General features: G+C 31.6%; 1 protein-coding gene and 1 long non-coding RNA gene across 3 annotated transcripts; one reads left to right on the forward strand and one right to left on the reverse strand.

Moving 5' to 3' along the window:
* Window positions 1–440: 440 nt before the first annotated feature.
* Window positions 441–22,152, reverse strand: LOC109534524 (lysophosphatidylcholine acyltransferase). Of its 2 annotated transcripts, none has more exons than XM_019900251.2 (10): window positions 21,905–22,152; window positions 10,477–10,622; window positions 5,968–6,179; window positions 3,875–4,142; window positions 3,340–3,477; window positions 2,416–2,541; window positions 1,996–2,149; window positions 1,798–1,896; window positions 1,559–1,700; window positions 441–1,501 (listed from the first exon to the last, which is right to left on the reverse strand). In XM_019900251.2, the coding sequence occupies exons 1-10, from the start codon at window positions 22,013–22,015 to the stop codon at window positions 1,386–1,388; spliced, it is 1,512 nt and encodes a 503-aa protein (XP_019755810.2). In that variant the 5' UTR covers window positions 22,016–22,152; the 3' UTR covers window positions 441–1,385. The 2 variants fall into 2 exon arrangements, with proteins under 2 accessions (XP_019755810.2, XP_019755809.2); XM_019900250.2 differs by lacking the exon at window positions 5,968–6,179 and adding an exon at window positions 9,899–10,113 and having other exon boundaries at window positions 21,905–22,149.
* Window positions 20,112–20,944, forward strand: LOC125505333. The gene is made up of 2 exons (XR_007282103.1): window positions 20,112–20,413; window positions 20,469–20,944. It is a non-coding gene; the product is annotated as an uncharacterized LOC125505333 (long non-coding RNA).
* Window positions 22,153–23,214: the final 1,062 nt, after the last annotated feature.

Consider the following 23,214-nt stretch of genomic DNA (forward strand, 5'->3'; position numbering starts at 1 on the left):
AAGTCCGTCTTTTCACATCAGATGAAATAATTTTCAGCTCTTAAACATCTTTGTTAGGGTTTACTGAAAATATTTGTAAAAAAGCTTAATTTTGAACTATGAAGCTCTTATTTTTTATATCATTATTATTGGTTAATTGGGTATAATTTTACTTGCCCGTGCAGTTGTGTAGAATTTTGTGCATTGGAATTAAGAAATTTCAGGTTTCTGGTGATCCTAAAAGCTCGAAAATTTCACCAGTTTTAAGCAATGGCCGCGAAAGCCTTCTTTGATATTTCAATGTACCTACTTACTAAAACTACAGTTTGCTTTCCATTTATTTTTAATATCTATAAATCGAATTTACACAATTGAAAAATCAGAAAAACTAAAGAAATTCTGTATTAACTGATATTGCCAATTTTAACTTAGGTATATTACAAGAAATAAGACAAAAAATGTACAGACGAATAAATATTTACTTCTTATTTCTAGTGGATACAATTTGACATGCTATGGAACTGGTGCAATAATATGTATACCTTAATCAAGTCGATTGTGCATCTTTTTGGAAACTATGGTTGAATTATTTACATATAATAAAAGTGGGTAACGAATTAAATCTATCTGTTCGCTTCAATTGGTATGGAACACTATAAGTAAGCGCTAAATACGATGGGACTTGCATTTTTAAAATGAGCTTTTTATCTGATTCTCTATAGTAATTATATTACAATTTCTTATTAGAATTTATGTACAGAAGTAAGTCTGTTACTTAAATTGACGACATTAATGGAATTTTGGCAATTTTTAATGAACTCATAAATAAAATTTCTTCTTTTATCCCCTTAATTACTTCCAGTGAATCACTTTCCTACATATTTACAACTGTATTTACCGATGACTTATACGGTTGGTTAATATGGATTGCTGGTATGAAGCACAAGAATCAAAGAGGGCCAAATATGCTTAACAACAATTACATAATGCTAAAAATATGGATTTTCTGTAGATGTTTGGGTATGGCGGAAGTTTGCTAAAAAATCTGTATATATTTATAAGTATACTTGGCCGCTTATTGTTAGGAATTGCATTCTTACTCTCGTAAAAGTCTCTAAAATCTACCGGCGATTTCCCCACATTGTTCTCTAATTGATTTTTTTAGATCTATAGTTCCCTGCTTGCTATTTTTTGCTGGTATCAGATATTTACAATGTATCTATTTAGAGACAACATAGATTTATCTTTATAATAAATTCAGCATCACCGACGAGAAATATTTGAATATTTATTTACAATCTCACTCCTTTGAACACCCACATTTACTTTGCAGGATATTATACATGCCTGATGAATAATACTATATTACGCTTTATCCAAATTTACATATGGACAATGCACGCGGATCAGTCAATTTTTTTGTCAATGTTACGGTAAATTGCTAAGTTTTTCCAGTTGGGTTTCTCGGTCTCACTGTAGATTAGGTGAGGAATATATTTGGCCGCCCAAGTTAGAAAATCCTCTGTAAAACAAACTGTAGGTCAGAAAGGGTCCAATATTTTTGGTGGATTAAAGTTACCTAAACGAACAAATCCTAGCTGTTTTCGATCAACTTGATCAAAAATTTGTAAACCGTATTCCTGGGTAATACCCAGAGTGTGACATACGGCTCTGCAGAAACTATCCGGTGTAAGTTTGCCATTTCTTTTCACATCGTATATCTGAAAAGCACTGGAATTAATAAATACAATTTTAAAAAAGTATACGTTGAAATTGATCCAATTGAGAGGAAAAGGTCTGGATATAAAGAAGATATACCAGAAAAGCAAAAACTACAATTTCTTCAGTAGTTTTGTCTTCCTCCGTAGCCAAAACACCCAGAAGATAGTCCCTGAGATCGATGAGCCCAGTGTTATTCTAAAACAAACATACTCTGTAAGCATATGACTTGGATATTGCTCACGTTTTAAAGTGAAAATATCGCTGGAGGCATTTTGAGTCAGAATATATTCATACCTTGTCATAAACTCTAAATAATTGCAGTGCCAATTGTTCATTTGAGTGAAGCCTCATAATATCTACAAATTCGATATAAGTGACTTTACTGCAGTCTCTGCATGCGTAATTGTTGGCTTTGACTAAAGCCTCTTCTCGTTCAGTCCCTTTTAACCTACAAAACATGTTAAAATAATTAATTTGTCAGAGGTATCCTAACGATCGTACCCGTGTTTATAAAAATTTAAAATATAAATTGTTACATACAGAATTTTCTATATCACACTTTTGATTTTAATGCAAACTCTGCCAGTTTTGTGCGATTCGGTGTTTGATCTTTTTTAAATCGGCCTGGCGAATTTTAAATATAAGTTTGGTTTTTTATCATTAACGTGCCTGAAATTCTCCTGTTGTGGAACAGGAAAACTTCATGAAGCTTACCCTAGAGATTTTCGAAGTTTTCTAACTTCCACCAGTGATGTGGCAAATGGTACGTTCATTTCTTTGGCTCGGGTCATCATTTTACAATCACTGTATGAATAATCCACCACAGGTATGCCTAAAGCTCTGAAATAAAACACATAAAAATTATCTCGGGAAAACGTGCAAGCACTTTATTGGTAGCTGGTTCCAAATGTAAAACTTTTCTACAATGTCGCTCAAATATTTTTGGAACTAACGGAGTGCAAAGAAAGGACACGGAAACACAATTTCCCAGAACGTGTGTAAAAGCAGTAAAAAGTTGTTTAAAAGTTAATTCTTTACTTTTCCTTTATAAATACATTAATATCAGTGGAAGTGAAAACAAAATTTATACTATAGGATACATTAACGTATGTATTTTAATTTCCTTCTTATTAAAACTCCACTTAAAAATATTTTATAACTCGCATAAACAACACAGTTATCACAATATATTTCAGATGTTTTTTAAACTGTAATTTTTTTAAATGGCATGTATATTTAGAATTAATAAAGAAAACATTTATATTTTCTTTTATGTTTGAGAGTCCAATTTCCCTAATGGATCCTAAATTTTACCTACTTGAGTATTAAAATGCTTTCTTCAATTATACGAGATGTAAATGATGTTGTATAACAGAACCTTCACTTTTTCGCAATTTTATCACTAGATCGATCAATATCAGATTTTGATTAATTCCAATATTTCCAACAAAATCACTTTCTTGCAAAGGAATTATTAAAATAGAACAGTCGTTTTCTCATAAACACAGGCAATGTGAAATTAGCCAGTATAATTGAGCTCTTGCTAAATAAAATATAACGTTTGGCTCTTCATATAAAGATCAGAACAATAACACATTTGATGAAATAGTTTTGCTATATTAGTTATAAATCCCTTACTTGGCCATTATTGCTCTCACATTGTTGGCGAACAACTTGGCGTCGCGTTTTTCTTCTTCATTCGGATAGTAAACAGGGAGGAATTCAACTATGCAGTTGCTCGAGGGTTGTGTTAGAGTAAGCCATAAGAGTTTCAATCTGAAAATTCAAAAGTATTTTTATAAGTTTACTGAATCTTCAGTATTTTGATTGTTCACATGTTCCGGAAAGTTATCACAAGCAATAATTTAAAAAAGTATGCGTTAAAATTAAATATATGATGAGTAGACAAAAAAATATATTTAGGAACGTTTTCATTGTCACTGCTTGCTGAACGGTTCCATTTTTTATATTTTTTGTCTAGTTTTTCTAAACTCATCAATTTATTATGTATAATCTACAACACGTGGTAATTTAACACATATTTTGATTATGAAATGTTTTGTAACTTTTCTTGACTATACGGATGAGCGTTAGAAAATGAAATCTATCAATAAAGTGAAACTTTCCTTCTTTAATATTATTTAAAATTATTTATTATTTATGAAATACTTACGCACTTGGTCCTTCCCATGTCCATGTTACCGTATCCAGTTTATTCGGATAACGAATGCAAACTGGTTGAATAGGAACTCCAGGATAAAATGCTCCATTCTTGAAACTAATCAAACAAGAGCGGTTGGTGCAGGTGCCTTCAGGGAAAATTAAAATTTGAGGCCAATCCAGCTGGGAACTGGCTCGTTTTATTATTTCTTTTACTGACTTTTGCCTGGATTCAGCATCGTCTCGCCAGACGTAAATAGGCTGAGTGTAGTTTATGAGTTCTAAAAAATGCATTCAATTTTAGAAGACGCCTTTATTCGTATTACCTTTGTGCACATGCCATTCCATTAGTATTAGACAAATATAAATACACAATTTTAAGTTAATTAAACACACAAGACGTGCATAATACCTTTTATAAATTTTAGTTTTTTAGTTTAGTTGAAAATAATAAGAAACAAGACTTTTAAAATATTTTATTTTTGTTAGAAGAATTCGAAACAAATAATTTCTTTCGGATTTATTTTTTTTAAGTTTTACTTCAGTCCTATGGTTTTTCATTCATTCAGTCATCATTTGTCACAAGTTTCTTCGTAATTTTATTTTGAACTTTTATTGTGCTACTGATACTCTCTTTTGAAACCAAAGTAGGACAAAACAAAATTCTACTTACTGTTTTTACGCTTTTTTAAAATAGCCAAATTTCGACAAGTGAAAAGAAATAATTACAGTAACTGCAAGGACATTCTAGCCAGCAGATATAAATAAGCAACAAAAATTATTTTTATTATTTCAAATCTGGTGTATCTGTATTTCGAAAGTTTAGCGAAAATTCGAAGATTTGAGGAAGTTAGCAAATTATTGCATCTGTCATATTATGTTCTTACTTTCTGCTTCTATAAGAAATCGGCTACGATTATTTAATGATGTATTTTATTGAAAAGACATTGCATATTCTGAATTTCTGCTTTGCTGAGACGATTGCAATAGTTTTTCCTACAGGTTCCAATGGTTTAGTAGTTACTTTTATTTAAATTAATTTCAGTGCACACTGAGGGAAATGAATTATGCAAACCTTGACAACAATTAAATTGTTGAATTGTTAAAACTAAGATTGCGAAAACGTTTATTTTTGTTGTCAAAACTTGCACCACGCATGTTGAATATACGTAATTTTCGAGTATGAGATAAGTTAATCGTCTAATTTGTCCATACATCATTTAAAATGATGAGTACTTTTAGTGTTCGCCTGAATGGGTATATTTGTTATACTGTTGTTGTTCTGATATCTCAAGTAAATCCATCTTCGGAATACAAACAAAGCGAGGTTTCTCCACCAATCAATCTTAACTCATGCAAACATGGAACTTAAAGTGTTCAGTATTTTTGATAGAAATTAAACTTTTTTTTTCGACGATATTTTCAAAGCAATTGTAATTTGGGACTCTTTTAATGAATGCAACCTTATCTATAAAATGTGTGTCTTTACTCGACTATGCAGTTTTAGGCTTCAGCATGAGCTCTAGATTTCGTAATTTGGTCCAAGAAAAAAATCACTGCAAGGCGACAAAATGTATTTTTTTCATCACCTTTACGCCTTTGGAGTTGAAATCCCTCAGCAATAAAAACATTTCCAGTTCCTAAGTTGAGGTGAATTTGGGCGTGTAACGTTTCGTTGAGCAATTTGTGTTTAAAATTCTCAAAACTTTCTATTTCTCCTTTCAAAGCCGTATGGCTGTTCCTCTAAATTAATAAAATATAAAACCATTTTCAGGTTTTGTCCGCATTGTGGATCCAGATGAAAGATATGTTTTACGTATTTTTATCTCTGCATGCAATCGTTGCCTGTCGGCTTGCACAACGTCGTTAAGCCTTTAAAAGCGCCTTGAACTAGGTCAGATTTAGACATCATTTGTATTGCTGTCGTGTTGCAATAGAAAATAAGACTTTTAAAAAAATTTAAGATGCTCTGTGATAAACTTGTCATTTCAGCACGTGAACAGTTAGCTTCTTAATGTCTCCATTAGATCGTTAAAAGCAGATCATGTTATGGATCCAATCGTGTATCCCAAACCCAAAACCAAACTAAATTCAATTCAAACCTACTTCCTATATGAAAGCTGACACTTTCAGTACGAACAATAGTCGAAGGAAACCCTGTTACGTAAACAAGCCCTGCATCCAGAAAGGTGGAATGTGGAGCGGCAACTAAAATTGGGGCCTCGTCTCTTGAGGCCTGCCTACCTTTTATGGTAAAGTGCATGCCGCCTGCCATCAGGCTGCTCTGGCCCAAAACGCAAATGATGTTTTTTAATTTCCTATTTCAAAACGAAAAAAGAAAAGTTACAAGCAGCTTCAGTACAATCCAAATGACATTCAGTGTAGATGCTCTCAAACCCAACTATTTAACACTGTGCAACACCAAGTACCAACTAGTTCCCTTGAACTACCCAAGCTACCAATTGCAATTTTTGGTGAAGGTTTATATGCGAAATAAATTATTTATACACATTTTAGTAAGAACTTCATAACGTATTAGTTAGAAACTAAACGCTTTTTATTGCAAGGGCATCTATCTATATGATAATCTATTGAAAAGCGGGTGCAACTGGAAAGCTCATCATTCGTAATCCAAGCCAAATATTTACATGAAGCATAATTTTGAAATAACGTTGAACTTGCTCTATATTTAACTTGGAATGATACACGTGATCTACTGTTGTATTTTGATTTGTGCAAGTCATAATTTGCAGAAGATTTGTTTGTTCAGTGCTAATTTTATAGATTTATTTGTGGATTATTTGGTCTTTTACATTTACACATTTGAGTCAATATTCATATAAATAACCGATTAGGACATTTCAAGTCAAAAGCGAAAAACATATTAGAAACTCAATATTATATGAAAAAAATATATAGACATAATTTCAACAGTTAATTATAGTCCCCTGGTCGCCAAGAAAGACTTATATTTAGCTTCTTAAAATATGTAGAAGCAGCACATTTTTAAAGATTTGTGATGCTCGCAGTGTCTTTTATCCGATTATCCATGAACGTCATGTATTTCTGTCCGAGTATATCAGGCACACGTCTAACTAAAAAAGTCCAGCGGTTTGGGATCAGGTGATTGGGAAGGTCACTAGAAAAAAGTATTTCTTTCCATCAAATTCCTAAATTTAGCAGTACCACGGTAGGAAGTAAATTTTTTCACTGGGACTGGGACCTATTCCCGGTGAAAAATCTAAATATGACGAGAAAATATTTAAAATTTAAGTCAGTAGATCCGCTAGGAATTTGTAATACACACATTTACATTTTGTCAAAATTTTTCAACATTACCAAAGAAAATACGACTGCAATAACATCAACATTTATCAACCACAACTTTCATTAAATACTACAAGTTTTTTAAGTTTTTGTTTGTGTCAAAACACATCAAATGCACCTTTAAACCTCGCAACATAGACTTTATTACTAGTATGAAAACGAAGTAATGAAGACAATTTTCAGTCACTTTCCTTAGTACATATTTTGGCAAATTTTCTTTTTCAGTTTGTTCCAAGTGAATTTCCATCAGGGATGAATAATATAGGAATATTTGCAGAACTCGCAAATAAAAATGTTCATTTTGCATCTGATTATAGCCATCACGATTTCACAAAAAAATACTTAAAACATAATCTGTGGCTATATAGAATGCATAAAGAATAAGCAACCACTTTTTTAATTTTAAATGGAAATCTGGAATTTAATTAACATATTGTGAGTGGATTTCAGTTTTTGAGTTTGGACTCCCTAAGCTTTGTTACTCGTAAATTCTCAATTACATGATTGTTGTATACGATGTCTTTGCAAGTCTTCCATCTGGAGATGAAAAGAAAGCCAACAGTGCATCACAATTTTTTTGCTTACTGAAGACTGAAAATGTGAATGATTCTCTTGATTTGATGCCCGCCTGTATAACATATAATTCCACTTTCTAATTGAATGAATTTAATTTGCATTTGAATAACCTGCAGTTACTTAAAACGTGAAGGGAAAATACGGTACATAAAATACTAACCCAAAATAACAATTAAGCAACATTTAATTACGTTCCGATACTTTCATAAAATTGAAATTATGGCCGGTAATTGATCTATAGGTATTGCTCTATTATTTTCTTCATTAATAAATTCGAAGCTTCCCAAAATTATGAGGAATATAAGCAAGTAAAATTTAATCGAATTATGAAAGTTGATTATTTCGTAAGATATTGCAATATAAATTTTGTCTTCTAAATAAATAATACTTATTATTTAGACCATTTATTATCAAGTTGACTATTAAAGAGAGGCCCCGAAAACTAAAAAAATGGTATCTATGAGAGGTAACACATAAACTTGTGTTGAGCCTTAATATCACCTATTAGCAGCACTATAAACAACCAGAATTCAACCCATAACATGGGATCCATGTTAAAGGCCCATATTCATACAGACTCACTTCCCTTCGAAAGCATTTTTGGATAGAACGATTTAGGCATAATCAACAAAAAATCACCTGTTCCTGACTTAATTTTTTGGTTTCAATCTGAACCAATTTTAAGCACGATGTTTCACTATAAATGTTTATACAGCAATAATTAATCAGAGAAATTATACAGAAAGTATAATTTTGCATTAAAAAATAAACTTTTTCATGTACCAAAAAACAAACATTTGCCAATAATACTTAAAAATCTGTTCTATCGCGATGTTCACTTCCCTATTGGTTATAGATTAACTCATTCTTTTTATTTATTTATGCGAAAGTTTGAATCCAGTACATGACATACGATTAGAGAATGAATTAAACACTAACATCTTTAATAATTAATTAAATTTGGCTCAACGAATTTTTATGCTTTATGACACCAAAGAGTTGGCAATTTTGCATCAGTTTATAGCTTTATAACTTTTAACAATCCGTAGCTTATACAAAATAGTGGAGCAAAATTTGCTGAGCAAAACTATATTTGTTAAAGATTTCACGATTTCATTTATTTCAATCTTTCTTTTATACGTATTTAATTGGAGATTGCAGAAACGGTGATTAATATTACAATTTACTGAATGCTCTCAAACAAAAGAAAATGGAGAGTAGGTTCAAAGCAATCAGAATGTATTTTAATTTTTTTTTCGCAAATTTGACGAAGATAGTCATAGTCATTAGTTTAGAATATTTCCAAATGAACATATTTATTAGGCATTTTCGATAATTGCCTGTTTCGAGTGTTTGAATCGTTAGGTCTTCTAGCAAAAAAATAAATTGATAATTTCAGACGCTGTTCTGCTTTTAAAGTGTCAACATAAGTTACAATTGACTAAATAAAAAAGTGCTTCATATTATGTAAAATTAATTTCATATGAGTATTAATTCAATTATATGCAGGTCATTGAATAGAAAAACTCGGATTATCAAATCAATTAACTGTATACATGAACTTCACACTTCATTGGCCATCTAGTGCCACTCAACATACGGCATATTAAGTAAGCCGGACACCACAGACTGCAATGTAGGCCTACGGTGAATCTAATTGGCAGCAACATTGAATTTCACTGTATAAAAGCACAATATTTAAGCGATTAATTGATGCAAGCAACTTTAAGCATGCGGACGAAACAAGAAAGAAGAAAGCAAATATTTTGCAACACTAATGGAGATGTACAATGAAATGAAAGTAAATTAGCAAGTGCTGTTTTCGGTTTAAGATCTATAAAAGCGATTAACTGAATTACAATTTTATTATAACTGTTGATTTCTGGGAAAAGGAAATTTCATCATTGCAAACGGTTCAGAATTAGTTTCGAAATATTTTTATTTATTTCTTCTGGCAAGGCTTTTTATCGTCATGATATAACAAATTTAGTTTATTTTAATGAAATAAACTTAAAAAAATTGCACAGAAAAAGTAAACTTTAATTAACAAATCTGCACCCATGTAAAATGAATCAGTATTGATTTTACAATAATATTCCATCAGTGTTGCAAATTATTTAAATAGAAAACGTACTCCCAAAGAAAGGTATAGATGCAGTTTCGCCCTTTGCCACGATAGAAGGCCCTCCTAAGTACACCATAGCCACACTGTCCATGAAAGAAGAATGAGGTGCTAACGCAACCAAAGGTGCCTCAGCCTTTGTCGATGGTCGTCCAACTATCTTCAAACGGACTCCGCTTATTGTATATATGCAGAAGATTAATTTTGCGATTAGGCGTTTCAATGATCTGCCAAAACGATATGATTAGTTAAATTAGTTAATATGGATTAAAAAAATGATGGGGGATAGAAAATATTAATTACAAAACTAACTAAGGAAACATTAGAAGAATATTGAACTTAACAGTAATTTAATTGTGCAATTTTATTGGGTCTAACCAATCTAGGTGAGAAGCTCTGCCACCGGTTTAATAGCTTTAGGTACTGTGCAGAAATGGTAACAGAAAACGGCTTATACCATTAAGAACATTTAATATGTTTATATTATATAAATATAATTTTAGACGCAGCTAGTAACATCCATAGAGAACAAATTGTTACTATTAAAAATTCATTAGCTCCACCACCAGCACGCACGTTTCATCACTTACTTTCTCCATCCTTCTAAAGGTTTCTCATGTAATTCTTGTTCAGTCACACCAAAAAGTCCAACAGTGGCCAACATCCATCCTGTTACCACGAAGAAACATATCAGACCCACTCGTACAGGAACTAGAATTAATGTAAGAATGGCCGTCTGAAATCAATTATAAAAACGTATTAAACAGCTAATCAAGCATTGAAGAAAGAAATTATTTCTAATCTAATCTTCGTGTAGGATCCAAGACAATATTTTTTTAATTTAACAAGTTTAATTTATATTCGCCTGGTGCTCAAGTCAATTTTTTAAACATTTAAAAACTTTTAGTCCGTTTACAACAACAACATCTAAATAGATGGGTTTCCATGGCTCAAGCCTGTTCTACATTCCAAAACGCATGTTATTTACCAATAAATCTCAACGGAATAATAAGGTTGAATAAAAATATATGAATGAATAGAAAAGTGTGTTAAATGTACAAGACTGGTCGATGCAAATGCGGACATTCCTCGGAAAGCAAATAGCGGTCGAAAATCTTCTCATTAGTAATAATTTATAATTAAAGATCTGAATTCAGCACAAGAGATTGGGCTCGGCCTGAACGATCATGCATAAATCGCCCAAATATCCATTAAATGACGTGATACAATAAGCATACTTTCACTAAACATCATTTTTGGGATATTGGGATCATACATATTCGGATTTTACTAGAATATTATATGTATTATATGAGCTACGTGTCGTTACTTAATTAAGTCGCCGTGTATTAATTACAGAAGCTGCACATTTCAGCATCTCACTTCTTGAAGAAACTTGGTGATTTACAAGTTATTTTGTTTAGATGAATTTAACAAATTACAAAATGATACTATTTTACTAAAAGTCCTTATTTTATTTCTCTCCTTTAACTTGAGAGCTTGATTCAAAACACTGGTCATCCGATTCGTCGATAGAAAATAAAAATCTGAAAAATTTATTAAGTTGTGGAAACCAATAAATGGGAGCAATAACTACTTCAAACAGTACATAATATAAATCAACTTGGAATCTGTAAACGTTGTTTGGTATCATACCGGATCAGAAATTTTCGAACAATGCGAAATATGACTCACAGAAACACTGATTTAAATTTATTGTGTGCAATAAATGATTACGATGTTATAAATGTACATTCAGTTGAACTTTCGTCATAAATAAAAAGATGACGAAATGTTTAAACAATATCCTCTTCTAGGTCTGTAAAATTTAATCTTCCTTTCCAATAGTCTCAATCAGTTAGTTCGCACACAAAAATCAATTTACTTTAGTTTGTGGTTGAACTGTTGCTTTTTTATTGATGTTTTATTACATACGAAATTAATTTAAAACTTTTAATTACTGTTTATGTATAAATGTGATAAAAGGTATGGATCAAGAGAGGATACTACTGTGGGTTGAAGACTCCGAAATTGAAGAAGTTAGACAAAAAAGATGTGGAAACCAAAATTTAAGAACATTGAAATTTTATGATGGATTTCAGTAATTCTTTCAGAAACATTCCAAACAATACCTACGAACCGTTGATCTATTACTGCACTTCATTAAAATGTTGCGATGATCTGCATTAGAATTTTACTTCTGGATTACTGTTAAGAGTAAGGTTTACAGAGAAGTGCATCGAACTCCAACAGAACTTTTCGAGGTAATAATGCAGGCATGCAGTGAAATAATTATAACTGAACTTATGGGGGTAGTCAAGAATAGCCGAACTCAAATAGGAATATTTATAAGACTTAGCAGCATTAGTTTCGTGTAGACTTGACGGTAGACTAGTTGAGGCCGATTAGTTTCCTTAAGTACTTAAGCGTTAAATTTTCTTATCAATTTGATGAACAGGTCAATGTTGCAATTTCAACATAACGAGCAGTAACATTTTAATTTCTCATTTTTTTACTAGCTGTTTGAGAACAATATCTTTAAGACTATTGCAATCAAAAACTTGCCTTATCTAGGGCTTCAAACTTGTTAAAAATAGGTAAACCATATATTATAAAATGTGATGGGCAAATTATATTATTCTCCTTGCGAGTTATCACCACTATTTAATCGGTTTGCCAATCTCACTAGCTCCTGAATGAATAATAACTCTCATAAATCGCTCACTGCGATATACGTATAGATTCTATAACTAAAAGTATTTAGATTTATTTCAATCCACTTAAAGCACTACATTGAAAACCCACTCACTATTTATATCTACAATACATTTCATCGTTCGAAAACAGAATCATTTTAAATTTAGTCGAATATTTTGAACATAACGCAAACCTTTAGCGCGCAACAGAAAATTCGGCATGTTAAATTAACTCTTTAATAGTTGAGAGCTTGGGAGAGCTAGTTATGGCTTTCTGTCAAGTATTTTCCTCTCTTTCCTCCTGTGCGTAGTAAGTATCAAAGTACAAATTTAGTAAGACTTGAAAGTCAAGTTTATCGAAAAGTAACTAATAAACTTCAAACGGCTAATGAATTATTCGAATAACAATCAATAAAAGAAGAGATGCTTTTTGGAAATTTATACACAGTAATCTTGGAGATCATTTTTATAAACATCCGAGTTGTAATTTTTGGTTTCAAAAAGGTATAAAAAATTGGCTTTGTAATTTTGTAATTTAAAAAAACACGATAAAATTATGGAAAATGAAGAGAATATAATTTGGACCCACAGAACGGTAAGCCAAGGAGTGAAATCATGTTAGAAGCTTCAAGAACACACAGACATTTCAAGAACATTCAGTTTTTATATTAACTATATATTAAAAAATCAATTGAATGTAAAAAAATTGTTTTAAAAATTAAACGAATTTTAATTGGCTAAAGATAAAGCAACACTAGAGAGAAAAATTTGTGTCAATTTCCTTTCGTTGTATAGAAGAAGAAAATGAATCAAACTCTTCAGTTTTTTAAGACTTAAAATCGACCTATTCGATGCTGGCACTCGCTAAATCAGTTCAGTATTTGTAAAGAAATAATTTAAGCATTTCGCAAAACCCTTTGGATTCCACAGCTATACCAACTACATATATATTCGCCTACGTTGGGGTATTTTAAATATTCTGTATAAATAAAAGTGTTCAAATGTACACTAGTATAGTGACTGAGTAATTTTATTTAAATAGGGTTTGTAATTTTTGTTTCTTTTGTAGTACGAAATATTTGTATTGCGCATTGTGCAATATTATACAATCAAATTTGGGTTTGCTTCGACATGATTATTCGCCGACTTAACCGGAAATGTAAATAGAAAGTAATTTGTTAAGTCGACAAATGTAAAAATATTCACGTGCCAAATTGTTCTGTAAAAATCAGGCTCGTGAATTATAAATTAATAATAGGCCGGCCAATGACATCAACAGCCACTTTCTACTTCACAATTTTACATTTAATATGACATATGCTTAATTGGTTTAGTTGCTTCTATTCTGCTGATAAAAATTAAGATTTATGGCCGTTTATAAAACATACAAATGCTTGATACAGCGTTTTCAAAGCAGCGAAATAAACTATTAGTATGTACTAGTAGACGATTATTAAAATTCATAAATAACAGATTACATAATTGTCGCAAACTTATTTTCATTTATCAGGGTATGATGTTGAAGAAAATTGAGCGCCAAAAATAAATTGCTATATCTGTATATATAAAATTCTCGTGTCACAGTTTTAGTTACCATATTCCTCCGAAACGGCTTGACCAATTTTGATGAAATTTTGTATGTATATTCAGTAGGTCCGAGAATAGGTTGTTATCTATTTTTCATACCCCTAAGTGATATGGGTGCTGCCATAAACCCCCATCTTCTAATAGCTATATTAGTAATTCAATAAATTTAAAACAAAATAAAAAAAAATCTCAAGTGGGCAAACCGCCCACTCGAGATGAAAAAAAAACCCTAGGAATAATTTATATGGCAATACAACGTTTGCCTGGTAAGCTAGTTTCTTTATAAAACGGCCAGTTTATATTATAATTTCAAAATGAAACACCAATTAGATGTTGTTTCTCCAAGCATAGTTAAAATCTGGGGCAATAGAACGCTGTATAACATCGCCTTTCAAATATACCAACTAAATTTGTTGCTCTAATATAGCAGGTTCCTTTTCCGTGCCTTTAGGTGATGTGTTAGCCCAAAATTTCGTATATTTTTTCACAGGCTTCAAAGCCCATCATTTAAATTAGACGGCTATACGTAACTGCAACAACTTTCACATCAATATCTGGCCCATGTTCAATTTTTTTAAATTTCGAAGGTTGGCGTGCCATCCACTGAGTGTAAGCGATGTTTGATAATTGGCTTTCGCAGGATATCACTCACAGAGAAAGGTTGAGATGAACAAAAATTGCTATTTAATTACTTCCATGTTATGGCAGTTTGGTCTCGATATCGGATCATGCCAATATTCTATTAACGTTCTGAAGCCAAAAAATTATACTGTTAACCGCATGAAGATTGGTTATAACGTGTGAAAAAAATTTCAATGAATCAATGTAAATATTATCAATGTGTATGATTGCAAATGCATATTAAACGTTTGTTTCATGGTTACGTTTATACCACTATTGTTTTTGTTAGTTGAGTATCAAGAATTACTAAAGAATTGAGATTATCATTTATTGTGAAACTAAACAATTTTAGAACTGTTTTCGGATCACCTCTCCAGTCGGTGCAGATGAACTTGAACCATGCATGCACCTTCAAGTAGGTATTGCCAAAGAGAGAAAGTTGAACACGTTACCGTATCACAACTATATTGTTATAGTAAAGTGCACTTAGATAATCATCGGGCTATTGAACTTGAAACTGGAATTACTTGCAGTCAGTTGTATTTATTAGCCTGATAAGGAGATCAAATTAAAATAAATGACAAGCGTCGTTTCCATTAGATTAGAATCATTTTCATCGTTTAGCTTTCATCGTTGCTCACTGATGAAAATCTAAGAATTGGTACTAATTTTTTAAATTATTTGAACGCTTTATTAATACACTCTTCTTTAGGAACCTTTTGATAAAGAAAACAGAATCGCTTCCGAAACCTCAAGATAATGTTTCCATATTAATGTTTTTGCTAATTTCAATTTTTATGCAAGATTTAATTATTTGCTGGTGAGATATTGATATGTTTTCTACTTATAGTCAGGTGGCACAAAAAGCAAATTTTGATCTTATCTACGAGAAGAAGAACCCGCATGTTAATTTGCCTTTGAACACAAAACAACAAAATTTCTATTGTCAATATGCCAACTTAGAAAAATTTAGACAATTTTAAAACTTTGGTATATAGAAAACCAACTCATAAATTGCTATTCGAATTTAAACTCAAATCATCCGATAATGGTGAAAAAGGAGATTGCAACAAGTTGATATGGTTCCATATAAAAAAACGAGTAATGAGAAGTTTTAAATTGCAATAATTATCCAAATTCCTTTCTTCTTCCACTCTTTACCAATCTGTAATAGAAGACGTGCGGAACTTCCATCTTTTCGAAAGACAAAAATGTTGAGGCGAAATAAAAAGTAACACTAATCGTCGCTTTTTCTTCTTTTTTCGGAACATTAATTAATGAAATTCTGATCCATCTTGGAGCACAACGCCCTGTAAAGTTTTACTGCATACATGCTTAAATAGGCACTCTCTTTCAAAATGAAATTTAGGATTAGTAAGGAATTTTATACGGATTTGGACCTATACAATTTAAGGTGTCATTACAGAGCGAAACTTAGCCAAACTCTTTGATCGACTTTAAAATCTTATCAATAGAAAGCTTAATCCGATTGCATGCCAAATTTCAGTCAGGTTAGGAGCTTGAAACTCACTTTTGCAAAAGCGATCTAGAAAACATATACGTACAGAACATAACAAATCCACCTTTTATAATAATCCGACCTGCGGTTTAACGGATTTTAACAAATTTTCAGTGCTAACTTTGTTATTTCATAATTGCTGATTTAATATTTGCTAATTCTGCAGCATTCAGCTTCTAATTGCTGTCATATTTTTAATGGGCAGCTAAGTATTGTTAGGGTTACTACACTTATTTACGTTTAACTTGTTGCGGTTTTCTAATTTTTTTTATATCATTCTAACCGTAGTTAATTTTTACACCTTGAAGTAAATAATTAGATCCTTGGTTTTGTTTCTTAATGAAGGAAGGTTTTCGGGGAATTATCACTACTCAAATGCAAAGTATTTCAACCGTGTTTAGCTTAAATTTTAGTGGCTTGAAAACTCAATTAATACAACAACCTTCACAATATTCATGAACAAAGCACACATTTGGACGAATATTGAAAGTGAAAATTTGACTTTAGATAAAACCAGGTACTTTCCCCTTCACTCGCTAATGTTTTTAGTAAAAAGCCAATTAAATAAGTTCAGAGATTCGTTAAAAGAAATGTTGTAATCTGCAGAGCTCATCGAAATGAAAAATTGTACATGATATTATATAAAATTTCCTGTTAAGTCATTTGCATGTGCATAATGCAAAATTAGATGATGAAAAGGTTTCTATGTTCCTTCGTTTGTCTTACTGTACATAATAAGCGCTTTCCGTTGTGGATAGAATCAGTGAATCAAGTTCTTTCCTCTGTTCGCTACTTTTGGTTATACGTTAATACAACTAGCGGAAAATAATGGCTTTCGTGACTTGAATAATTTTCCTTTTGTTGTCAGCTGATAGGACACTCGGTGCACGGGTTCATGTCGAAGACTTGCTACATTCTTGCGTATTAGTTGCTATTGTTATTTGCTAAGAGTTAAGCATGAACATGCGTAACAATATGATTTCTAAGAAGTTTTTGCATTACGTAATGTACTTATCAGATAAAAGGGATTACATTGAGAAATTACCTTTTGTTATTCATTTTGCTGTTCGCTTTCCGTTAACAATTTTCCGATGCTTTTCACTTCTTTACTACCCGGAATTATAAATTATTCATAACATCAAGTTTTCTTTTAAATTTGGATCCTGACTTCTGTTGGGCAGTTGTATAAAGGAATTAATTTTAGTCTTCCACTTTAATAAATTTGTGATAATTATGCGTAAAAGATACACAAGGAAGCAGCAAGCAGGTCAGAGAGCGACAACAGATGGTTTACTTTCAACTGTTAAAACCTCATACATACCTACATACATATCGATGGAAAATGGTCTGCGCCCAATTTAGTCTTTAAATGAATTCGTGGCACCTGTTATCTGTTTAACACTGATTTTTTGACATCGAGAAATTGGAAAATATTATAAAAGGGAATTTTCGTGTTATGTTTTGATAAAAATTTTCTTTCAAACGTTTCCGCAGAAGATAGAGAGTTTTTCAAATGATAAACTTTCTGGTTGTTAAAAAAAATACAGAATATTACAGTTTGTTAGTGGTGGTGATGCTAATTGGTGACTTATGCACCCAGGCACCTAAACAGGCATGTTTTCTCAATATAAATAATGTTTGAGTTAATTTGGAATTTTTTTTTGGAAAAAATGATTTAATTTGTTTTGTAAATATCCAAATGTTTTAATGTATCAATAAAGTAACATTGCGTTAATGCAAGGTGTTTATAACAATATTATGGCAGTTTCAATGAATACTTTTCGTACAAAACTTCAATATTAAATTAATGATTTCAACTGTGGCAAATGAAAAATTATTAAATTGTTAAAAATAATACATAGAGGGAAATATATAACCAATAGAGGGAAAAATATATACATACAAAGTTGAAAATATACTTGCGTCAAAGAAAAAAATATATCCATTTGGTGTATTTAACAGGATTTAAATGAATTTTTTTTAGTAATTATATTCGTAAGTGAAATTACAGTGTATATTTCATATTGTGACAATAATTAAATTCATATTGTGAAAAATAAAAGTTAAATAGTGCCACCCACTGATTGAATTTATCGTATTTATGTTGATAGTAGCAATTAACTATCTAAGAGCAAGTAACACTATCAATCGCTCCTGGGAGCATTGTTATAAATATCGGATTGTTTAATGTACTTCCTATTAATATGTATGATAAAGAATGTAATAAAATCGAATTCACGTCACGCTGATAAGCCGGTCTGCCTGCCAATAGGTATAAATATTTTAGCATTGACATTGTGTGCAGAAAAATAGAATAGGTATTCCAATATTTTCTTACTTGCGACCATCAACGACTCGTTTGCCTAGAGGCAATAAGAATATTGCTAAAAACAATTACAATTTACAATTGCTTTTAGATTGCAGCTACACTTGAGACACTGGAAAAGGTGTTACTTATCGCCTCTATTTTTTTCAGTAATTTATTCAGTTTGGAGTAGTGTGTTTAGGTAAAATTGGAATTGTTGTCCGCTTTTTCTAATCCCCAAAATATCTGAAGGAAAAATAGCTCATAATCTGCTTGCACAAGCTCATTGTGTAAATTTATAACAGCGCCTCTGGTAAATTAAAGCTAATCGATAAACAAAATGTTACCATGAAAATGATAATAATATATAATTCTTCGTTCATTAATAGGTCTGCGAAATTCTGAGATTAGCTCATAGACGCGATCCTGCTAAAGATGCTGTATGGATTTAATATGTTTTGGGTGAGTTTTGAAAATTGTATTGTATGTAAACAAAGCTTTTTCGGCAAAGTTATGAAGCGAAAAAGAATAAGTAGAGTAAAATAAACCTGTCCATTCAGCAAAATAAACATTTTACAGTGTTTTACTTCGACCGCCTGAATTTCAAATAACGTCAACGTTTGGTGGAAAGTGTGCTGGATTAAATTTTTGCAATATTTTGACGAATGAACCGAGTTTTGTGCATATTCTTAGGAACATTTTGAATTACCCTCAAATCAACAGAGTGATCGTAAAAGTCGCTAAGGAATTCAGTACCATCCGGAAAACTTCCATAATTGGTCTCCTAAGCAGATGTAAATATATATTTTGAAAAACAAGAGAACGCATGATGTAAATCACAAAATTCAAAGATGAATCGAATTTGTGTCACCTATTCTAGAAAAGCTATTAAAAAATATAATAAAATGCCGAGCTTCAACGTTATCTATAACATGCACCTTCGAAGTCATAAGTCAATAACAATAATGGTAAGTTACTTACCATTATTGTTTTAGACATTCAAATTTAAATCTATCTCAATTAATAAGCATTCCTAATCTTCAACATGAGACATATACGTTTTTATTAAAAAGTGTTCAATTTTGTATTGAGTAGATATTTATTCGGTCAATTCCTGCATAAAAATCGGTCATTAATGTGTATATTAATATTAAATTATCGCCCTTAAAATATATATGACTCCTCAGTCTCATTCACATAATAATTGTCATCAGTAGCATTAAAGCTAATTGGGTCATCAATAAATGAGTCTATGTTTGAATCACTGACAATGCATATTTCCTATCTCGGTCAGTTGTTTGATTAATTGCCAAAACATTTAGTAACTTCGTATCTTATTAAACAGTAACGAACTAATAATATTTAATGCATGTATATGAATCATTGTATGTTTGCTGTTGGAAGATATAATATTATTATGGGTAAAATATTATTAATTTCGTACAAGACTTGACTAAAACAAACAAAGAAAATTTAATTCAGCGGAAATTTGCTGGATATTTTGTAAACATTGACATTGTTATTGTAAATTGACAAGTAGTTGGTAGTTTGGAAAAATTCTGAAGTTGAAAATTTCCAAAAGTTAAAAAGTCCTTCGTTAATTTTTTGAAAATTGCTAACAATGTTCTACTGATTTCGTTCGTCCTATAAGTGCCAATGTAAAATCTGTTCAGTAAATGTGGTGCATGTCCAGCACCAACTTACTGCATGAGAAATGCTTTAACACAGAAACAGAAGAGAGTTTTATGGGAAACGTGTGTATACCTACCTAGACAGAAAACGAAAGATGTGTATTTCAAGTATTTGGACTTCAGTGACTGTAAATGAACAGCAATTAAATTGAAGAACTTTCAGATCTTACCTCTTCAGTCAGTAGTGTTAAAAGAGAAGAACAACCTGTTGGAGGACAAACAGTGATTATAGAAGCCGCCAGGTGAAAGGCTTAATTATCGTCCAATGGCCAGCAAAATAAAGGGAAAGGAATTCGGGGTTTTGAAACCGGTAGAAAAAATCGGACATTCAGAACTAGAGGAGCCAATATGTAGGCGGTAATAATTTGGACACGTTTCTGAAAACTGGATAAAGGAAATAAATTGAGCTTGGAAAAACGGTCCTGGAACACAACAAACTGAAACCATTTRTRTTACAAGCTTTGATGTTAARTTACTCGAAAGACTCGATGAAATGAATCTGCAAGCAACAAGTGGACTCTGTTTAATAAGATCAATGTCAATATTGTGCTAGAAGGAGGTTTGATTAATTGTTGTGAGTTTTTGTTAATTTGTAAGTGCAATAAAAATTTGCACAAATAAAGTATGATTAATTTTTAATAATTTTTTCAAGTAAAATTAGTTGGTCGAATGATGGTCGTTGATGAAAGGTGAAACATTAATTTCAATCATTTGCAAGAACAATACTACGTACGTAGTACCCTAATACTTTAGAAAACAGTTGAAAAATTATTGATTTTTGAGTTAAAATTTGAGTTAAAAAAATTCAACTGGGTGYTAAATAAGAAATTTCGAAAAAAATTTCTAACTTTGAGRAAATGGTGTGCCAAAATGTGTGAAAATTCCTCAGATTCAGATAAAACACACAAAATAGTATGACACATCTCTGCAAAGATTTTTCTATGGCCTCCTCCTGCGGACATTCGGACGCTTTTAAAAAATTTCCAGAACCAGAGTTCGTTTTTTTACAACTTTAAAAACAATTGGTTTAATAATACACTCCTCATCAAAGTATATCTATTCAGCCTTTTGTCGGGAGACAATAGCGCTCACAGGCTGAAGAAGATGATACGAATAACATACATCATACACATACAAAATTGGCTTTAAAAATATATTTATCTAGTAATTAATACAGAAAGTTTTCTGCTTGTGAGCAGTATGAATTGCGAACAAGTTAAATCCATCTACGATTGCCAATTTCCATTCGATGCAGAGTTGGGGCAGTTTAAACTTTGGCGTATTTACTTTGAGGGAAAACATGGCATGAGAAAAGAAGCTTGAATGATTAAGACACACATAAACAAACGGGCGAAATACTGTCTAAATGTCTAAATGCTAAAATGTTCAAATGCTTTTGTCCTTAAAGAACATGGCACGTTTTAAAAATATATTTTTAGCCATACGGTTCAAACGTAAATACAGTACGAGTTCAGTTTGTTGAGGTTGCAATGCAGTAGCTACAAAATGCAGCATTGTTTTATTCCACAACAGCGCAATAATCTCCGTAGAACTAAAGACGAACATTTGGATATACACATTTTGTAAAATCGTACTTACTTTAATTTTTTCATATGTCGTATTCAATTCCAGACGGTGAACGAAAGGGTTGAGTAAGGGTTGGGTGTCGCAGTTCACTTGCGAAATACTCGCGGCAAATTTCGCGTTCATCTTTTACTGGGTTTCCGCTGAACTTTCTTTTATATCTGATCGCACATTCTATCACTGAACTACACAGTACCTGATCAGTTCTTCTGTTGAATTGGTTTGAATGAAATCCCTCCTTTTCAAATCAGTGAATTAAAGTAGCGCACCTGGAGCTCGACGATGCCAGTTTGATGTCAGGATAAATCCTAATATGCAAAACGAAACTATAAATAGCAATCACTCTATCAATTCACTAATTTAAGGTCTACACAGGTCAAAAGACATACATGAAAGTAATTAAACCGGATTAAAATAATAATTAGTGCCTAGATTTACAAAAAACACACTAAGTACCGTAAATAGTACAGTAAATATTAAGGACATAAAATACATTTATGATTTAATTTCACTTTAAATTTATGACACATTTAAAACAAGAAAAATTGTTCTCTATAATTTCCACTAGGCAAATAAACGACAATACCAAGAACGAGGAATCTTGGAAAGGAACAAAATAACACATGGTTTATTAAAATTTATATTTTAACAATTTCTGCATGTTTTAAAATGCGCTACATACTAATACACCCTCAATCTTCTTAGTAAACGCTTTTACTGGTAAATCTTTATATGGCAATAAAACAATAAATATAGGTATTATTTCCAAAATTAATAGTACAAGATAAGTAATTTATATATTCCTCAAGAATCACGGTAAACCGATTACTTGAATAAGAAGTCATTTTAAATCAATGAAAAAGTAGCTGTATGCTTCAAGAATAACTTTTCCCACTTGAAACGTAACTTTTCTGCTAAGTAATTTTTTGTATTCTACAACAAATTTCCACTGTAAAAGGCTAATGAATATTTAATAGAAAACCTTGATTCAGATAATATCGAAGCTAACAATCAAAGTTTATGCTAACCATGTCTTGTAACAGAATGATTGGTCAGTGTCCAATCATCCATAATTCTGGCAGCTTTTTCGTTCCGTAGCTGAGGCAAATACATAATGTAGATTAATTGAGTTTCAAGGATTTTCGGTTCTTCGTGACAACGCTGCTGAAAGAAAGCCTGGCGAAAGCCCAACCTAAGTTGAGTCAATAATTTCACTTTTGCGCTGGTAAAGAATATTTTAACGGTACCTATCGGCGTGCCCCCATATACTACATCCATGGAATCCTCACTAGTGATTGCGTTCGGTTTCAAGGCTTTTCAGATAG

Source organism: Dendroctonus ponderosae, unplaced genomic scaffold (genome assembly GCF_020466585.1).
Source record: "Dendroctonus ponderosae isolate FM_Combo_2020 unplaced genomic scaffold, Dpon_F_20191213v2 Dpon_F_20191213_8, whole genome shotgun sequence".
In the NCBI taxonomy this organism is placed as follows: domain Eukaryota; kingdom Metazoa; phylum Arthropoda; class Insecta; order Coleoptera; family Curculionidae; genus Dendroctonus; species Dendroctonus ponderosae.

Coding starts and splice junctions, on each gene's coding strand:
- LOC109534524 (XM_019900250.2), bottom strand. CDS start 22,015: ATGAACGCGAAATTTGCCGCGAGTATTTCGCAAGTGAACTGCGACACC. Junction 10,114..10,476: donor CCTTTAGAAGGATGGAGAAA/GTAAGTGATGAA, acceptor TCGTTTTGGCAG/ATCATTGAAACGCCTAATCG. Junction 2,542..3,339: donor GTGAGAGCAATAATGGCCAA/GTAAGGGATTTA, acceptor GTTTTATTTCAG/AGCTTTAGGCATACCTGTGG.